We start from the raw sequence: 20165 nt of genomic DNA, 5'->3' as shown, positions 1-20165 counted from the left end.
GGAGAATTGCCTGAACCCAGGAGGCGGAGGTTGCGGTGAGCCGAGATCGCACCATTGCACTCCAGCCTGGGCAACAAGAGCGAAACTCCGTCTCCCAAATACAGGCAAATCAAAAAAAAAAAAAAATAATAATTCTGGGGAATCTCCCACCAGAATTAAAACATTTTTTGGTGGTGGTAGTGGGGAGTTAAAAGTATATAATTCTTCTAACAACCACAATAATTTAAAGAAGGTTAAAAATAAATGATACTATTTTTACAAAGATAAAAGTTATCAGCTAAAGAAAAAAAAGTTATCAATATGTTGGGGTTTCGTTAATCTCTTTTAATCGAAATTAAATTTTTGTGAAGTGGGAAATGTGATTCGGCTAAGACACATAAAACAAATGTAATAGGTGTTATGGAATGATATTTTCCTTATTCAATCATCATTTACAAGCATTTTTTTAAAATAAGCCTTACTTAGGTCTTCTAAAGATGTGTCCATACTGGGAGCAGGCAAGACCAACTGTTGGTGTATATACAATTGGCATTAAACTCTCAATGTCATCTTGCAGTATTCTATAAAACAATTTCTCATTTCTTTCTTGTATTCCCATTATGTAGATATATCTGAAATTAAGCACAGTAAATAATGTCTAAGTCAGCCTACATTTACATTAAAAGTCTTGGCTTATGAAAGTTAAACCTAAATGTCTAAAACTGAAATCCCACATCCACATTCTAAAAAAACCCAAAACCTTAGATTATCACTATTAAACACCCAGGACTAAAAATTAACAAAAATATGAGGGTACTTAAATGGTAGATGATGATGATGATGATGATGATGATGATGATGAAGACAATGAAATAATAACAGAAACAATGTTTACTGAACTCTTACTCTGAGTCAGGTACTGTAGAAGGCACTAGAAATGCAAAGATCACTATGAGGTCCTTATCCTTAAAGAATTAGTCTTCAAGGAGACTGACATATAAATAGGGAAGCAAAATAAAATGGCATTCATTCAAACATTTGCTTAACACTATACGCCTGGCACTATTCTCCAAGGATACAAGAAGTGACCCCTGTTTTCAAGGAATTTATAACCCAAGAGGGTTAGAAGCATTACAAGGTCTACACAGAATGCAGAAGTGGCACAAAAAAGGCAACTGTCAATTGATGTCAATAAATATATTAATAATTTATTTTTAAATTTAGAAAACAGGGAACTGGCTTGAAAGCTAGTAATCATCTTGAATTAAATATGTCTAAAGCAGACATATCTTTCCCCTGACCTTGTTTCTTTGGCTATCATGTGACCAAATGGGAAACCCAGATTCCATTCTTGATTTCTTCCACTCCTACCCTCCCCAACACCAATCCTATAAATCACCAAGTCCTACAGAGTCTACCTGCTAAACAGCTTTCAAATATATCCATCTGCTCCCTCTATCCTCACACAGTACAAGCTACCATCATTTCTCAGCTGGACTACCTCAAAAGCCTTCTTACTAGTCTTTATAAACAGAATTTTCCTCCTATGCTCCAGTTCATTCTTCTCTTAAAAACCTGTGTTTTCTGTTCTCCTTAACTTGCTTCCAAACGAATCATTGTAAAATAAGGCTCAAGCTCCTAAAATAGTTAACAAGACCTCTGCCCACTTTTCAGCCTCATGCCCTTCATGTTGACTTCAGCTCCTTCAATGCAACACAACTCAAAGCGGAGTTGCTGCATTTAGTGCACCCTTTGCCTGCACTCTCCATCCAGGCATAGTCCTTCTATACATGTGCACTCCAAATGCAGCTCAGGTGGTGTGCTTTCTGGGGGCCCTTTTCTGTCCACTCTCCTCCCCTATCATATACACATACACGCTTTAGACTTTCTTGTTTTCAGGTCCCATAATACCCTCTTCCCCTCTGTACCTCTCACTTGACTTCCTGACTTTCTGGCTTCCTCCAGCCTAGACAATACCATAAATTAGAAACAATCACCTCATGCCCTTCTTTTTTTTTAATTGCATTTTAGGTTTTGGGGTACATGTGAAGAACATGCAAGATTGTTGCATAGGTACACATGTGGCAGTGTGATTTGCTGCCTTCTTCCCCATCACCTATATCTGGCATTTCTCCCCATGCTATCTCTCACCAACTCCCCACTCCCCCGCTGTCCCTCCCCTATTTCCCCCCAACACACCCCAGTGTGTAGTGCTTCCCTCCCTGTGTCCATGTGTTCTCATTGTTTAACAACCGCCTATAAGTGAGAACATGCGGTGTTTGATTTTCTGCTCTTGTGTCAGTTTGCTAAGAATGATGGTTTCCAGCTTCACCCATGTCCCTACAAAGGACACAAACTCATCGTTTTTTATGGCTGCATAGTATTCAATGGTGTACATGTGCCACATTTTCCCTGTCCAGTCTATCATCGATGGGCATTTGGGTTGGTTCCAGGTCTTTGCTATTGTAAACAGTGCTGCAGTGAACATTCGTGTGCACGTGTCCTTACAGTAGAACGATTTAACCTCATGCACTTCTACAGTTCCAGGAACTATTAATAGCAATATGAGGCATATAACTGGTGTGCAAATACTTGGTGAATAAATGAGAAGAACTCATTTGTATATAATCCCTTCAATTATATAAATATAATCCCTTCAATTATATTTTCCATATAGCTAAAAACAGAAGAAATGGTATCAACAGACAGAAGTTAAAGGGAAGATGATTTCTCCTAGGTATAGGGAAGTAAACAAACTGGACTGCTAAAATGGAATCGATGGCTTTGTGAGATGTCAAGGAAAGGACAGATAATCTATGAGGCATGTGATAGAGGGAAACTGCCGAGTCATGGATCTCCTCAGTTACCACTTTCAATCTTTATTCCACTTCAGTCACACTTCTGTGTGTCTCATAGTGTTGCGCAGCACTCACCTATGATTGTTATAGCTCAGCAATGGTGAATGCCCTTATCCACTGTCGGATCACAATCCTCTACCATTTTGGACAGCCATGTAATGCCCTCACTTCGTCATCCTTCAGAGGGATATCTAACTCTCTGACTGCTTCATTTTCTCCCAATTCCATGGGCTCCCTTTGGGAGCCTCTTTGTTTCCCACTCTGGATCCCAGGATCAAATCTCTCAATCTGAGCAAATCTCCCCGTCATTACTGTTAGGAATCCTCACATACATTTATCACTGTACTACCCTTCCACAGTGTCTGCCTTTCCACCAGAGACAGTGAACTCCCTGAAGGGAAGGGCTGAGTGTTTTCATTTTTGGAGTTCCAAAGCTTAGAACAATGCCAGGCACATAGCAGTCCTGAATGAATAGTAACTGAATGAATTTATGTAACACCTGCCTTTGCCAGCCCAGCAAACTCCAAGCCTGAATCAATGTTACATTTCATCTTTTCTGTGGAAAAATAACATTGCTATGCAGCATGGCAACAATACAAACAATATCCTGCCAGTATGCCATCAGGGTCTGCTCTCATCCCTTTAACGTGCTCTTGTTCAGCCTTTCTTTTTTTTTTGAGACAGGCTCTCACTCTGTCACTCAGGCTGGAGGGCAGTGGTGTAATCATGGCTCACTGTGGCCTTGACCTCCTGGGCTTAAGTTATCCTCCTGCCTCAGTCTTCTGAGTTGCTGGAACTATAGGTGTGTGACACCAGGCCTGTCTAATTTTTTTTTTTTTTTTTTTTAGTTTTGTAGAGACAGGGTCCCACTGTGTTGCCCAGGCTGGTCTAGAACTCCTTGGCTTAAGTGATCCTCCCACCTTGGCCTGGAAAAGTGCTGGGATTACAGGGATGAGCCACCAAGACTAGCTTTTGTTCAGCTTTATCTTACGGCCACATGGCTCTTCCAAATATTTATCACTCTCCTTATCAACTCTCCTTAACCACGGCCCTTCCAAATCTGAGCGATGACTTTCATATTCTATGTCATAAAGGAAATCAAGGTCATCAGTTAAGATGAGATCTCATTACTTCTGCTCAATCACCTCCATACTTACCCTTCCGAATACCTATATTTATCTTTACTCCATTTTCAGAATGGGCTGTTCTTTGCTCTTGCTCAAGGCCAGCCTCTCTATCTGCATTTGACCCTATGCCTTCTTCCTTTCTCTGAGAACTTACTCTATCAATTATGCTTTCTCCTGGGCTCATTCCTCGTAATTATGATGAAACATTAAACTTTCTCCCAGCTTGAAACATACTTAATCCCAAGTCCTGCTTTACTTATTGTTTAATGCTTTCCTTCCCTCCTTACCTGAACTTCTTGAGAGGGTAGTTTACATTTCCTCCCCTCCCATTTATTTTTCAATCTATCACATATCTCTTTTGCCCCATCACATCAAAGAAACCACTCTTACCAGTCACCAATAATAATCTCCTATATTTAACAAACTCAAATTGATATGCTCAGTTCTATATGCAGACCAATCCCTCTACACAGAATACTTTGCCTGCTACCTGTAACATACTGTTTACAATTCAGCTTGGCCATCACTCCCTCCAGGAAGCTTTTATCTGATTCCGCAAGTTAAGCTAGATGCCCTCTGCATGCTCCCAGAATATGTATGCATGTACCTTTTTCTCACTGTACTGTACATTGTGGTCTAGAGGCCAATAACAACCACAGTATAATTATCTGCTGATGACCTTTTAGAAGACAGGACTGTGAGTTACCGGGTTGGTCATAAATTCAAGTTTGCTGCTGGGTGCAGTGGCTCAAGCCTATAATCCCAGACTTTGGGAGGCCAAGGTGGGAAGACTGCTTGAGTCCAGGAGTTTGAGACCGGCCTGGGCAACATGGTGAAACCCTCTCTCTACTAAACCTACAAAAATTAGCCGGGTGTAGTAGTGCACGCCTATAGTCCCAGCTACTTGGGAGGCTGAGGTGGGAGAATCACTTGAGCCTGCGAGGCAGAGGTTGCAGTGAGCTGAGACTGTGTCACTGCACTCCAGCCTGGGCAACAGCATAAGACCCCATCTCAAAAAAAAAAAAAAAAAAAAAAAAGCCCAGGGGAGGTGGCTCAAATCCCAGCACTTTAGGAGGCCAAGATGGGAGAATCCCCTGAGGCCAGGAGTTTGAAACCAGCCTGGCCAACATGATGAAACTCCGTCTCTACTAAAAATACAAAAATTAGCTGGGCATGGTGGTAGGCGCCTGTTATCCCAACTTCTTGGGAGGCTGAGGCAGAAGTGCTTGAACCCAGGAGATGAAGATTGCAGTAAGCTGAGATCGCGTCATTGCACTCCAGCCTGGGCAACAGAGTGAGACTTCATCTCCAAAAAAAAAAAAAAAAAATGTTTGCCAGGGATAGCTTTTGCTACATCTCTTTTTTATTCTCCAAAGTATCCTGAATTAGGTGATATAATGTATGGTCATCCTATCTATTACCCACTTTAGAGCCTCAGTGGCTAGTACAGTGCCAAACACAAAGTAGGTGATCAATAAAAGTTGTTGAGTAAGATGAGTACAAATTAGATGGTATCCTTTGCTGCTAACATTCCATTCAAGCCTGATGCTCTGACTGTAAACATAAAAACTAACTTGTTAAGTTTTACAATAGTGAATACTAGTGAAGTATTCACTGAAGTGAAAGAAACACAATCATTATAAAAGTAGTTAAGAGACAAAAACACAAACTTATATGAGATTATGTATTTCTCATGCCATAATAACCATAATGCTCACAAGTTTTCTAATCAGAATACCAATAAAAAGAATATGAAACATCTAATAATCTCTTACTTTTCCAAAGGGCTAGTCATTTTTTTCAAGTTTCTATGAAATCGTAAGGCTTGAATATCTTGTGTCTCTATTTTGGGAGGTAGAAGTCCTTGAAGACCAAGCATTTGTCGTTCTTGTAAAGTAAATGCCATTCCCTAAATAGGAGAAATGAAAGGATTAAAAATTATTACGTACAGGGGTAGCAATGATATTGTTCTTCAAAATATAATTTAAATCCAAATTTGAAAAATCAATGACATTGATTTTTGCCCAGGCTTTCAAAATTTTGTAAGACTGATGTTCAGTATGGGTCAGGGTGTGGAAAAAAATTATTCTCACAAAGCACTGCTGGGAATATAAACTAGTTTAGGCCTCTGGAAGACAGTTTAAAAGTATTCTTAAAAATTCTTTTTTTTTTTGAGATGGAGTCTTACTCTATTGCCCAAGTTCGAGTGCAGTGGTGTGATCTTGACTCACTGCAACCTTTGCCTCCCAGGTTCAAGCAATTCTCCTGTCTCCACCTCCCAAGTTGCTGGAATTACAGGCATGTGCGACCATACGCAGTTAATTTTTGTATTTTTAGTAGAGACGGGGTTTCACGATGTTGGCCAGGTTGGTCTCGAACTCCTGACTTCAGGTGATCCACCCGTCTCGGCCTCCCAAAGTATTGGGATTACAGGTGTTAGCCACCGCACTCGGCCCATATTCTTAAAATTTCTAATGTACATATTATTTATCAAGTAATCTGACTTCCAGATAGCCATTCTAGAGAAACATTCTTAATAGAATACAGAGTCATATACAAAAAGTTTAGTTGTAGCATTGTTTCTAGTTCTCCTGGCTACTACAAACTAACAAACGCCCATCAACTATGAAAGAGTTAAGCATCCTATGGTATATCTATACCATGAAATACCATAGAAAGGAGACAGAAGAAATGATGCTTAAGAAAAAATTAATCTATGTCATAAGAAAAGTCTTCTTTAATTTCTGGTATTTGGCTGTGGGTTAAATTCTTCATATCAAAGCAATATCAGTGAAAATGCTGGGGTAAGGCCTTCGAAAAATTTTTTCCTCCATAAACGCAACAAGAAACACTGGATAAATGATCAGAAGCAACTTCAACATTCTGGAAATTAACCAAAGTCATGTAGCAATCAGGGAGCAGTTATTCAGGAAAAATGGCTGGATTTCAGAACACAGCAAGCTTCATGACATTTTTAAACTGAAAACTAACACCTCACAATTAGTGTGAAAATCATCAGCCTGGAAGCCACGGGAGGAAGTAGAGAGGGCTGGAGGTTCTTTTAAGCCCCATTCCAGAAAAATGTCATTATTTGGCTTGTCTGGTGTTTCCCTGGAAGACCCCACTAGCAAGGCTGTCTTCATTTGACCTAACTTGGAGCTCACCCAGTATGAAAAGCCATTTCCTCAGAAGTGCTTGTTGGAAACAATCAGACGCAATTATTTAGCATAGCTGCTGGCCAAGGCAGTGGGTAACAATTGAGGAAAACAATAGGGGAACCAAAAAGCAGAAAAGGAAAAGCTAAAGAAAGAGATGTCCATAGGGTTGGAGCTTTGAAAAGCTGTAAGGTATTACTGGGACTCTAGAAGGTCACATACATGAGCTGTTGACACATTCAGGAAAGATCTGAAAAGACCCTACGCTCACACATCTGGCTAACCTTAAGGCTCTGAGCAAGCAGCAAGTGAAGGCTTCTGGGTAGTTGTAAACTGCCTGGCTCAGTGCTGGAGGTATGCCACAACATGCACACAGAGCTCCTTGGCAAAGAATGGGAAATTTACTAGTTCCAAGCTTTTAAGTCTTTGTCTAATCATCAGCTGACTACTAAACAATCAGAGACTTTAGTGGACATGTACAAGAACACAGACTTTAAGAATTAGTTTGGATGCTGGGCACGGTGACTCATGTCTGTAATCCCAGCACTTTGGGAGGCCAAGGTGGGCAGATTACCTGAGGTCAGGAGTTTGAGATCAGCCTGGCCAACATGGTGAAACCCCATCTCTACTAAAAATACAAAAATTAGCTGGGTGCAGTGGCGCATGCCTGTGGTCCCAGCTACTCAGGGGGCTGAGGAAAGAGAATCACTTGAACCTGGGAGGTAGAGGTTGCAGTGAGCCAAGATTGTGCCATTGTACTCTAGCCTGGGCAAAAGAGTGAGACTCCATCTCAAAAAAAAAAAAAAAAAAAAGAAAAGAAAAGAAATATTACTAAATAAGCAAATATAGCAGAAATACAACAAGCCCTGGGAGGAGCATTTGATTTCCAGATCTGCCACATTATTTAAAATGTCTAATTTTCAACAAGAAACTGTCCTTCAGAAAGCCTAAACATTGTACTTCATTAGATAAAGACTTTAAATTCACATCTTTTTCAAAGAACTAAAAGACACCATGTCTAAAGAACTAAAGGAAAGTATGAGAATAATGTCTCACCATATTGAGACTATCAACAAAGAAACTAAATAGAAATTCTGGGGGTGAAAGTACTGTAAACCAAAAATAAAATTCTAAGGTCCCTCACCCACCTGAATGGACTTCCTCCTCGGCCAGGGCACTCTAACATTTAACCTGAAAGGACTGGTTTGGTTATGATGGGAATTGGGGGTCGGACATGCCTCACTGTACTCTTCCAGCATTAACATCAACAGACCTTAAGTCTGATAAGAAACATTTACAATCTATTCTCTCTGAAGCCTGCTACCCGGAGGCTTCATCTGCATGAAGAAACTTTGGTTTCCAATACCTCCTATCATAACGCAGACATTTATTTCTACTGATGATAACTCTTTCAACCAACTGCCAATAAGAAAAATTTTAAATCTATCTATAACCTGGAAGCCCCTGCTTCAAGTTGTCTCGCCTTTTTGGACTGAGCCAATATATATCTTAAACATACTTGATGTGTCATGTCTCCCTAAAACGTACAAAACCAAGCTGTGCCCCCACAACCCTGGGCACATATTCTCACACAGGCCATAGTCACTCATATTTAGCTCAGAATAAATCTCTTCAAGTATTTTATAGAGTCTGAATCTTTTCATCAACAGCACAATAAATGAAATTTTAAAAATCTTTTGATCAACAGTATAATAAATGAAATTTTAAAAATTTCATTTTTTATTTAAACAGCAGATTTGAGCAACTGGAAGAAAGAATCACCAAACTTAAAAATAGGCCACTAAAGATTATCCAGTCCAAGACAGAAAGAAAAAAAGAATAAAGAAACATGAACTGCTGGGCGCAGTGGGTCATGCCTGTAATGCCAGCACTTTGGGAGGCTGAGGCGGGCGGATCACAAGGTCAAGAGATTGATACTATCCTGGCCAATATGGTAAAACCCCATCTCTACTAAAAATACGAAAATTAGCTGGGTATGGTGGCACGTGCCTGTAGTCCCAGGTACTCAGGAGGCTGAGGCAGGAGAATCGCTTAGACCCCGGAGGCAAAGGTTGCAGTGAGCCAAGGTCGCACCACTGCATTCCAGACTTCCTTGGCTCATCTTTTAATCAAACAATTGTACACTTTTACAGTTGTTATCATAATAAACCTCACCTGAATCCTCCCCAAATTTCCTGTTTGAGAACTCTACCCTGTGGAAGCATTATTAAAGTGTAAAAGAAAGTATCATATCCACCTCTAAAAGCTTTAAATTCACACTAAAAGGGAATAGCCAATTCATTTATTATGTATTTTCTCATCTCTATGATTCAACCAAATATTTATTTACTGGTACTCATTTCATACTTTAAAGCACATGTTATCTATATCTTTAAGCCTTGTACAAATCTAATACAAGACATATCTTGAAAGTAATAGAAATAATCTGAGACCAAAACAACTTTTCTGACTCTTTAATACTGATTTGGGTTTATGATGAGAAATGGAAGACAGAAGGCAAACGATTCAGGAGACAGAATCCATTTATATGAAAGAGAGAAAATGCATTCCCTTAACCTCAGTGCGGATAGGCACTATGTAGCTAGTGCCTCACTAGCATTCAAATTCTTGTTTAGATTTCTGAAAATGTGTTAACTGAGATGAGCTTGCACTAAAAAGGGAAAATTATAACTAAGTGGAAAGCTCTGTTCATCACAAATTCACAACTATTCACATCACATGTTCTATGGCTTATGTTGTTTTGGTTTAGGAATTAGGTCTTAATACATACATTTGAAATAAAATAAATATACTCATGGAATTAGTCCTTTCTCATGCTGCTATGAAGAAATACCAAGACTGGGTAATTTATAAGAAAAGAGGTTTAATTGACTTACAGTTCCACATGGCTGGGGAGGCCTCAGGAAATTTACAATCATAATGAAAGGCCCCTCTTCCCAGTGCGGCAGAAGAGAGAATGAGTGATGAGGGAAGGGGGAAGTCTCTTATAAAACCATCAGATCTTGTGAGAACTCACTATCATGAGAAAAGCATGGGAGAAACCGCTCCCATGATTTAATTATCTCCACCTGGTCCTACCCTTGACATGTGGGAATTATTAAAATTCAACATGAGATTTGGGTGGGGACTCAGAGCCAAACTATATCACTCAACTGAAAACTTTGTAATGTAATTTAAAATTATTCTTACTTTTTTTCCCTTCTTCTTATTTTTTTTTTTAAACTGCATAACTTAATTTTTAAGACTTTGTAAATGAAATGAGCTTAGGAAAAACACACAAAAATGAAAAAGAAACACATAAATCAGTACACTGGGAAAAGAAGTGTGAATACAGCTGTTTCCTAACTTGTTTTATAAGAGTAGATAACAAAACTCCTACCTAATCCAAACTTCTTTTCTGGAAACAAAACCCATGTTTAATGATCCGTGAAATCCTGCAGCACCAATCATGTCAGATTTTGTTTTCCTATGTGCCCATTTGTTCATGCATTCATTCATTTATGCAGCATGTACTGGGGCTCTGTGTGTGCTAAGTACTCTGGGGTAAGATACTGAGGATACAGACTAAGATATGGTCCTTGTCCTCAAGGGAGGAATGAGATAATTCCAACTGAGTACGATAAATGATAATGACAGAGGTGAGCACAAGAATGCTCGAAGAACAGACAGGACAGTAACTCAGCCAGTGCAGTAACTCAGCCAGTGTGGTGAGGAAGTAGGAAAAAGGGTCAGTGAAAACTTCCTGGAGCAGTGGTCCCCAGCCTCTTTGGCACCAGTAACCAGTTTCACAGAAAACAATTTTTTTTTTAAGACAGGGTCTCACTCTGTCACCCATGCTACAGTGCAGTGGCACGCTCTCACTGCAAGCTCTATTTCCTGGGCTCAAGTGATCCTCCAGAGTAGCTGAAACTACAGGCATATACCACAATGCTTGGCTAATTTTTTGTATTTTTGGTAAAGACACCTGTAATCCTAGCACTTTGGAAGGCTAAGGTGGGCAGATCACAAGGTCAAGAGATCGAGACCATCCTGGCCAACATGGTGAAACCCCGTCTCTACTAAAAATAAAAAAATAAAAAAAGTTAGCTGAGTGTGGTGGTGTGCACCTGTAATCCCAGCTACTCGGGAGGCTGAGGCAGGAGAATCACTAGAACCTGGGAGGTGGAGGTCACAGTGAACCGAGATTGTGCCACTGCACTCCAGCCTGGCATCAGAGAGAGACTTCATCACATTTAAAAAAAAAAAAAAAAAAAAAAAAAACTCTTCCCAGAATTGTTTACTTACTATTTAATATTGCCACTAAAAAACAGACAGGCACTTGTCCACTGAACCAAACACAGATAAAGGATGAAGTAATGACTGGATCTCAATATTGTGTATCACTTTTGTCCCAAGAGTATAATAAAGAGTCAGGGGTCTCTCTCCTTCGAAGCAGTCATCTAACTGTTCTAATTAATGGATGAAATTTTTTGTGTGCAATGGTTTGTGTCCAAAAAGATAGGTGGAGGTGGGGTGATGTACACTTCACATAAAGGTTCATGTCACAATTTTGACCCCACCTTCCAAGAGCCTGATTGGCTCACGGTGAGTATCTGATGTGACCTGGGGAAATGTAAGTATCTCACAGGTGGCCCCAAGTCCTGACCAAAACACTATTCTGGGATTTTTTATTTTTTAAAGCTAGAACTAGGAAGCAAAGTCAATCCTTTTCTGGTGGTAAAAGTTATGAGGATGAAATTGAGGAACGATAAAGCAACCATGATTTTGCCATGTGGAAAAGTGTGAAAAGTTCATGTAAACAAGTATCTCTGAACAGCATTAGCATAAAGCTACAAAAATATTTCACATCTTATCACTCTAAACTATATCAAACCTTTACCAGGAAGAGAGAAAACGTACACTGGTATTAATGTTACTAACCTTGTTTGTTCTTGGATTCAGCATAAGTGGCTTGCCTTTTTCTTTTATGTGCAAATGTCGACATGCCACGGTACAAGTGGTGGAAACTGCTTTTAACCGGGACAACATCTTTTCTTTCACCTGAGAAAAACAAAGCAAATAAACCACTGATAAGAATCATATTAAAGGCCTGCATGTCCATCAGGTATCAGTTTTCAAAACAGGTTTATGTTTCCACAGGCTCCAACAGCTTTAAAAAGGTAACAGTAAGGTGAAGGTGAAAACTTAACATTTTCTGATAACACTTAAGTTCTTGGGAAATAATCACTGCTACTCTTTATGTACCACCTACTAGGTATCGGACACTGCAAAAACATTGAACCTCTTTCTAGCCACACAAGTGTGGCAAGGTATGCATCTCCCACTTGTGAGAGAAACAAATTAAGAGGTTAAGAAACAAGGTAACACAGTAAATGGCAAAGTGAGTTTCATTTTAATAAGTGAGAGTTTAGCTTAAAGGTGGAAAAGTACATAATAGGAAGGTAGAGACACACACACAGTCAAAGGAAGAAAAACTATCCTGATTCTTAATCTAGACCTAGAATTTTAATGCATGATGTTTGATGTTTAAATTTAATGTATTAGAATTTTTGTCTTAGAAAACCAGTTATTTAATATAAACACATCATATAGTTGACTAGAAAACATATAAAGTAATTGTCCGTTTGCATCCATCATAAACATCAGAATTTTTAAAGGAAAAACTATATATTAAATCTAAAATATTTAGTGATAATAGATTCTTCGGCTTACCAATTATCTCACCAAAAATCAGAATCTGAAATATCCATTTATTTCTTTAAACATTACAAATCATTGCAATGATTATGCTGATAAGATTTTTCAAATCGAGTTTCTATTTGTGGAGAAATCCATGATCTGTGTATGACGGGGCAGCAAAACCATTTACATAAGAATTTTTTTTTAATTTGAAACTCACATAACGTAAAATTAACCATTTTAAACTGAACAATTCAGATGCATTTAGAAAATTCTTTTAGTTGTACAACCACCACCTCTATCTAGTTCCAAAATATCTTTATCACCCTAGAAGGAAACACCATACCCATTAAGCAGTTATTCCCCACTCCTCCTTTTGGTCCTTTACAAGTTTTCTTGTAAAGAAGCTATCATGCCTGTGTTGTGTATAGACACACACACACACACACACACACACACACACACACACACACACACACGGTGGGGGAAGGGTTGTTCAGTGGCAGTGTAATTTCTGGATTACTTTTACAGATATTCAATCAAGAGGTCAGTAAGAACTTCATAAAAGGGATTTTTTATTTTTTTGAGATGGAGTCTCACTTTGTTACCAGCCTGGAGCACAATGGTACTATCTCGGCTCACTGCAACCTCTACCTCCTGGGTTCAAGCGATTCTCCTGCCTCGGCCTCCCGAAAAACTGGGACAACAGGCATGCACTGCTGCACCCAGCTAATTTTTTATATTTTTAGTAGAGACGGGGTTTCACCATATTGGCCAGGCTGGTCGTGAACTCATGATCTGCCCTCCTTGGGCCACTGTGCCCGACCAAAAAAGGGATTTTTTTTTTTTTTTTTTTGAGAGTCTCATGCTGTTGCCCAGGCTAGAGTGCAGTGGCACGATTTTGGCTCACTGCAACCTCCACCATCTTCCCAAATTCAAGAGATTCTTCTGCCTCAACCTCCCAAGTAGCTTGGATTACAGGCACCTGCCATCATGCCTGGCTAAGTTTTTTTCTGTATTTTCACCATGTTGGCCTGGTTACAGGCTTGTCTTGAACTCGTGACCTCAGCCTCATGCCCACCTCAGCCTCCCAAAGTGCTGGGATTACAGGTGTGAGCCAATGCACCCAGCCAAAAAGAAATGTTTTAAACGTGTTGCTGATCACTTATTCCTGGACACTGAAAGACTCCAGTTTGCAAGTAACTATGCTGAAGTTGTTTTCTGCCTCCTATACCACTTTCACCCACCAACCACTGAAATGAAGTGTGATTTGCTATTTCAAGTCCACTTACAGGAGGCTTAGAGTTTCATCAACACATCCATGTATGGATGGTAAACCTGATGTTAAACATGACACAATCAGGTTTGGAAGTTCTTCAACATTGCCAAGAATGTTTCGCCCATATTAAATAGTCACGGATGCAATTAAACTGTAAATAATTAAAGCATGGAGGACATAATGAAAAGCATGTGTGAAAGATTTAAAAGGTTTCCTCAGTGTTGTATGAAAGGAGAGAAGGTTAGTAAAAGGTTTCCTGTTCTCTGTCAAAAAAGTGGAAAAAAAACACGGTATAGGCAGCCAGGCCAAGATAGTAGGGATGATTTTGTTCATAGCTGCAAGGAAGAAATTTAAGAATTAATTGTGGGCCTTAAGAAAACACTGACAGGCTGGGCGCGGTGGCTCACGCCTCTAATCCCAGCACTTTGGGAGGCCGAGGCGGGCGGATCACGAGGTTAGGAGATCAAAACCATCCTGGCTAACACGGTAAAACCCCATCTCTACCAGAAATACAAAAAATTAGCCGGACGTGGTGGCACATGACTGTAATGTCAGCTACTGGGGAGGCAGAGGCAGAAGAATCGCTTGAACCTGGGAGGCGGAGGTTGCAGTAAGCCAAGGTTGCATCACAGCACTATAGCCTGGGTGACAGAGTGAGACTCCGTCTCAAAAAATAAAAATAATAATAAACACTGACAAAGAATGTAGAAAATGGGAAGAGCAGAAAGAGTAACAGGAAAAGCCACCAGGAGAAAGTCTTCAATGTATTGTTCAAAAAATGACTTAATTTCTGAATATGTTCTGTCAGTAGAATAAAACCACAAAATCACACATAGGAGATTTGAGACCCTTTTAAGAAATATTTTGAGCTGTTCAAGACATTAAGACAGAAAAATAACCAGTACCAGGGCCTACACAAACCTTCTGAGCTAATTACTCCCTCAGTCACCAAGGCTGACTACTGGGGAGGCATCAAACTCTAACAACTTCCTGATAGTGTTTTCAGGGGAAAGGTAACACAATTTATTGAAATTATGTATTTTACTCATCTGAATGGTCTTATTATTCATTAAGCAGGTGCTACATCATTATCCTCATCCTTTTTCATTGCTGCATTTCTATTATCACAGTCATGAGAGAGAATAGCAAAAATAACCATGATGAAAAATAAGTGTTCAGGTTATCCTTCTAGAAATTAATTTATGCTACCATCTTGATGCTTTAAGTTCAAAATGCTATAAATAGTCCATATATATAGTCTTTATTACTATTATTCTGTATATAGTCTTTATTACTATTATTCTGTATATTCATGCTTATTATTGAGATGGAGTCTCGCTCTGTCACCATGCTGGAGCACAGTGGCACGATCTCGGCTCATTGCAACCTCCACCTCCTGGGTTCAAGTGATTCTCCTACCTCAGCCTCCTGAGTGGCTGGGACTTCAGATGCGCATCACCATGCCCAGCTAATTTTTGTTATTTTTAGTACAGACAGGGTTTCACCATGTTGGCCAGGATGATCTCAATCTCCTGACCTTGTGATCTGTACCCTTTGGCCTCACAAAGTGCTGGGATTACAGGCGTGAGCTTTAATCCTTCACTTGTCTATGGCAACAAGAGTCTTCTGCTATCTTAGCCTATTTACGGGTGTGAATTCCTTGGGGGATTATGCAGGACTACATCTGTGCCATTTAAAAAAAATGCCACTCACGTCTATGGTACTTTGAACCTGGAAAGTTACCTCTGGGACTTTCCATGAAAAAGGCCTATTGGCTTAGGTGCTTAGGGAATAAATTAATTGGCTTATTATTTTATAAGAAGTATTGAGTTCAAGTATTCAAGCAAATTTAAAGGGTAATTTTTACTATACTTTTCACGTCATTACTCCACTGAATTGTTTTTCTTAGAATAAAAAAGCAGCATTATTTTTGATCCATTTATAGCACAGGTCTAAAGCTGCAGATGATATAACCATCATCTAGAAAATCTGAGACAATCAACTGAAAAAAACACTAGAACAAATAAGACGACTTCGGCAAAGTAGCTGAGTATATCAGCAATAATAAATTAAGATATATAATAGGATGAAAAATTCTACTTACAAAACTAATACAAATTATAAAATACCTAGGAATATACCAACAGAGAACTAATAGACATAAAGGAGTCCTAAATATATGGACAGAAATATCCATTTCTGGATGGGAATAGTCAACAGTAAAAATATCAGTTCCCCTCAAACAATCCACAATCTACAATCCTAAGGCAATTCCAATAAAAATTCTAAGAATATTTACAGAGCCTTTTTTTTTTTTTTTTTCTTTTAGAGACAAGGTCTCATTCTGAGCCCAGGCTGGAGTGCAGTGGCACAATCATAGCTCACTGCACCCTTGAAATTTATGGAGCTTTAGACTCAGCTTAATCATATAGTTGAAAGAGCAAATGTCAGAAAATCCAAGAAATTTTTGAAAAAGAGGTAGAAGGATTTGCCATTATAGTTGGCAAAACATAAATTCCAAACAGATTAAAGATATTAACATTTTTTTTTAAAGTAAAGAAACTATAAAGAATTATGAGTACAGGCTGGGTGCAGTGGCTCTGGATCCCCTGTGGGATTTATAAAGAAGTTCACGAACTCGGTGGTGGCCACTGCGCAGACCAGACTTCGCTCGTCCGTGCGCCTCGCTCCGCTTTTCCTCCGCAACCATGTCTGACAAACCCGATATGGCTGAGATCGAGAAATTCGATAAGTCGAAACTGAAGAAGACAGAAACGCAAGAGAAAAATCCACTGCCTTCCAAAGAAACGATTGAACAGGAGAAGCAAGCAGGCGAATCGTAATGAGTCGTGCACCGCCAATATGCACTGTACATTCCACAAGCATTGCCTTCTTATTTTACTTCTTTTAGCTGTTTAACTTTGTAAGATGCAAAGAGGTTGGATCAAGTTTAAATGACTGTGCTGCCCCTTTCACATCAAAGAACTACTGACAACGAAGGCCGCGCCTGCCTCTCCCATCTGTCTGTCTGGCTGGCAGGGAAGGAAAGAACTTGCATGTTGGTGAAGGAAGAAGTGGGGTGGGACGAATGTGAAATCTAGAGTAAAACCAAGCTGGCCCAAGGTATCCTGCAGGCTGTAATGCAGTTTAATCAGAGTGCCATTTTTTTTGTTCAAATGATTTTAATTATTGGAATGCACAATTTTTTTAATATGCAAATAAAAAGTTTAAAAACTTAAAAAAAAAAAAAAAAAAAAAGAAGTTCACTCCACCTTGTAGTCTGGTAATTCAGATTAACCTTCCTCGAAAGCTTAAATTCTCTCTCTTTAAAATAAAGCTAGTTTAAAGACTGTTGGTAAAATAAAATATGAATATCTTCCAAATTGTCAGTATTAAATATAATTCAGACATTTTTGCCTTGAGTCTACTGGTCAAATTTATACTGTTTCTTCATGTTTTAAGGTCACCAAACTATTGCTCCTAAGATATTTTTAATATTTGTTTGATTTGTCTGAGCTTATGTTTTCGATTTTGAGCCTTTAAATTTTGTAGTCTACACAAGTGACCATGGTGAGGCCCAGGTACATATGTTTATCTTCAGTACCTGGGCCACCAGCTGCAGGCAAAGCCAAGCCCAAGTGCCTCCTGGCCATGCTGGAAGTGGTTGGGTCCTCCAGATCTAGTCTTACTAGCTCTGTCTAGGGCTCTGTACGTGGTACATAACACTTAAAATTGCTTCCTACTAAGTTTTATACTGGAAATTAATAAGAGTCAAAATTGTAACACATGTATAATTAAAACAACTAGATGTAAAGAAAAACAATTCTTATACAAGAAAGGCAGGATGCTTTTTGGTGAGGAAGGTTTTAAGAAAGACAAAAGATGTGTTATTTGTTTAAAAAAGTAATTCTGTCTAGTTTAGAGGTTATTTAAAGGTTTCATAATCAAGGGAAAAAATGAAATAGATAAAACTACATGGATAAAACAAATTAGGGAAGAAAAAAACCTTAAATAATTTTGCAAGTGGTTGTGAAAAATTTACGCAAATCTTATCTTGTGTGGTTGAAGCTGACTGAGAATGAATTTGTTTATAAGGTTTTATTAAAATTCACTTTAATAATAACATTGAGGCCGCGCACAGTGGTGCATGCCTGGAATCCCAGCATTTTGGGAGGCCGAGACAGGTGGATCGCTTGAGCTCAGGAGTTCGAGACCAGCCTGAGCAACATAATGCGACCTTGTCTCTACAAAGAGTACAAAAAAAGAAAATAATAATATACTGAATTTGGTTTTCTCCTCTGAACTAGATTTTTGTGTAGTATTAATAAAAAATAACAAGACTGTAGTTTACCTTTTGAGTAAGTTGTAAAACAGGAGAAGAAATAAATATTCTGTTTGCATCATGATGTCTTTATTATGTCTTTGGAATTTTTTTGGGAAAACGGGGTTGCTTTTCTATCAAAGAGTGAGGACTCTTGATTTCTGAAATCTTTTAATTATCACTGTGACTAAATGAATCTTATTTCATTTCATCACAGTGACCTTTGATATTATTTTTGATCAAACGTTTTAAACCTTTGACATAATTAACAGGCTTCCCCAAATCAAATTTCAAATTTAAGTTATGTCTTTTTGACCTTAAACTAACTCTTGGACATTCCAGAAGCACCCGTGGAAGTCCAAGCAAAACATACTAGACTTATTGGGCATGTTAAATTATGGGAAGCATTGCCAAATGAGAAATAATGTTTAATCATTTCCCAGAGTCCCATTAACATGAACACGTGAATATGTGTTCCAAAACTGCATGAAATTCCTTGAAATCTGATATGTGTTGGTATATGTTGTCAATCATAATTCTAACGTTAAACTGTTGTATGTCACAGAAATAACCAAATTTCCTTGTCAATTGTATCATTATTATTATTAACTCTTATCAAGTCTTTAACCATGGCCATTTTAAGACTTATGGTTACGCCGGGCGCGGTGGCTCAAGCCTGTAATCCCAGCACTTTGGGAGGCCGAGGTGGGTGGATCACGAGGTCGAGAGATCGAGACCATCCTGGTCAACACGGTGAAACCCCGTCTCTACTGGAAGTACAAAAAAAAATTAGCTGGGCATGGTGGTGCGTGCCTGTAATCCCAGCTACTCAGGAGGCTGAGGCAGAACTGCCTGAACCCAGGAGGCGGAGGTTGCGGTGAGCCGAGATCGCGCCATTGCACTCCAGCCTGGGTAACAAGAGCGAAACTCCGTCTCAGAAAAAAAAAAAAAAAAAAAAAAAAAAGACTTATGGTCCACAGTAAATTGCTTAATTCTAATATATCTTCAAAAAGATCCCCCTTAATTATAAAGGATACAGATAAAGAGCCAGATAGAGACATGTAGAGGGCAAGGTATTGGGAACAAGTGGATGCAGGGCTTCCATGCCCTCTCTGGACAGGCCACTCTCCCAGCACCGTGCATTCAGCAACCCAAAAGCTCATCAAATCTTGCTGTTCAAGAGTTTTATAGACCTTAACGTCCAGCACCCCATTCCCCAAAGCTCATGGATATGGCTAAAGTTCTAACCCTCTACACTCCCTTGGACTTTCTAGTGACCAGCTCTATCTATCCTGAGGCTGCCTAGGGGCCGTAACCTAACTCACCTCAGGTGACTAGCATACACTCAGGTGTGATCAAAAGGGGATCATTATGACAAAAAACACTCCTATCATGAGGGGGAGGGGATTAATGGATACAAATATGCAGCTTGATAGAAGAAATAAAACCTAACGTTAGATAGATCAGTAAGGTGACTATAGTTTATAATAATCTATAGTACATTTTAAAATAGCTAAAAAAGAAGAACTGGAATGTTTCTAGCATAAATACAGATATTTAAAGTGATGGCTATCCAAAATATACTGACTTGACCTTTAGAAATGATATGACTATTAAATTATCACATGTACCCTGAAACTATGTACATCTATTATACATCAGTTTAAAAAAATTTTTTTAAGACACTCCTATCATCAGGAAATCCAAGTGTTTCAGAAGCTCTGTGACAGAATCAGGAAAATCAAT

General features: G+C 39.0%; 2 protein-coding genes across 2 annotated transcripts in view; one reads left to right on the top strand and one right to left on the bottom strand.

Annotated features, from left to right (window-relative positions):
* The window catches only part of ME2 (malic enzyme 2), a 65552-nt gene that overhangs the window by 37485 nt on the left and 7902 nt on the right, over positions 1-20165 (bottom strand). Inside the window, exons 2-4 of the mRNA XM_032259499.1 lie at positions 12061-12180; positions 5740-5873; positions 462-611 (exon numbers count right to left, since the gene is read on the bottom strand). Coding sequence (XP_032115390.1) covers positions 462-611; positions 5740-5873; positions 12061-12168 — 392 coding nt within the window. The 5' untranslated portion in view covers positions 12169-12180. The remainder of the gene's footprint in view (positions 1-461; positions 612-5739; positions 5874-12060; positions 12181-20165) is intronic.
* LOC116537358 (thymosin beta-4) lies at positions 16734-17340 on the top strand. The gene has a single exon (XM_032259500.1). The coding sequence runs from the start codon at positions 16807-16809 to the stop codon at positions 16939-16941; it is 135 nt and encodes a 44-aa protein (XP_032115391.1). The 5' UTR covers positions 16734-16806; the 3' UTR covers positions 16942-17340.

The sequence above is a fragment of the Sapajus apella genome, unplaced genomic scaffold (assembly GCF_009761245.1).
Source record: "Sapajus apella isolate SASKATOON/1434 unplaced genomic scaffold, GSC_monkey_1.0 scaffold109, whole genome shotgun sequence".
In the NCBI taxonomy this organism is placed as follows: Eukaryota; Metazoa; Chordata; class Mammalia; order Primates; family Cebidae; genus Sapajus; species Sapajus apella.
Note: the sequence above shows the minus strand (reverse complement) of the source record. Positions and strands in the feature narration are given on the sequence as shown.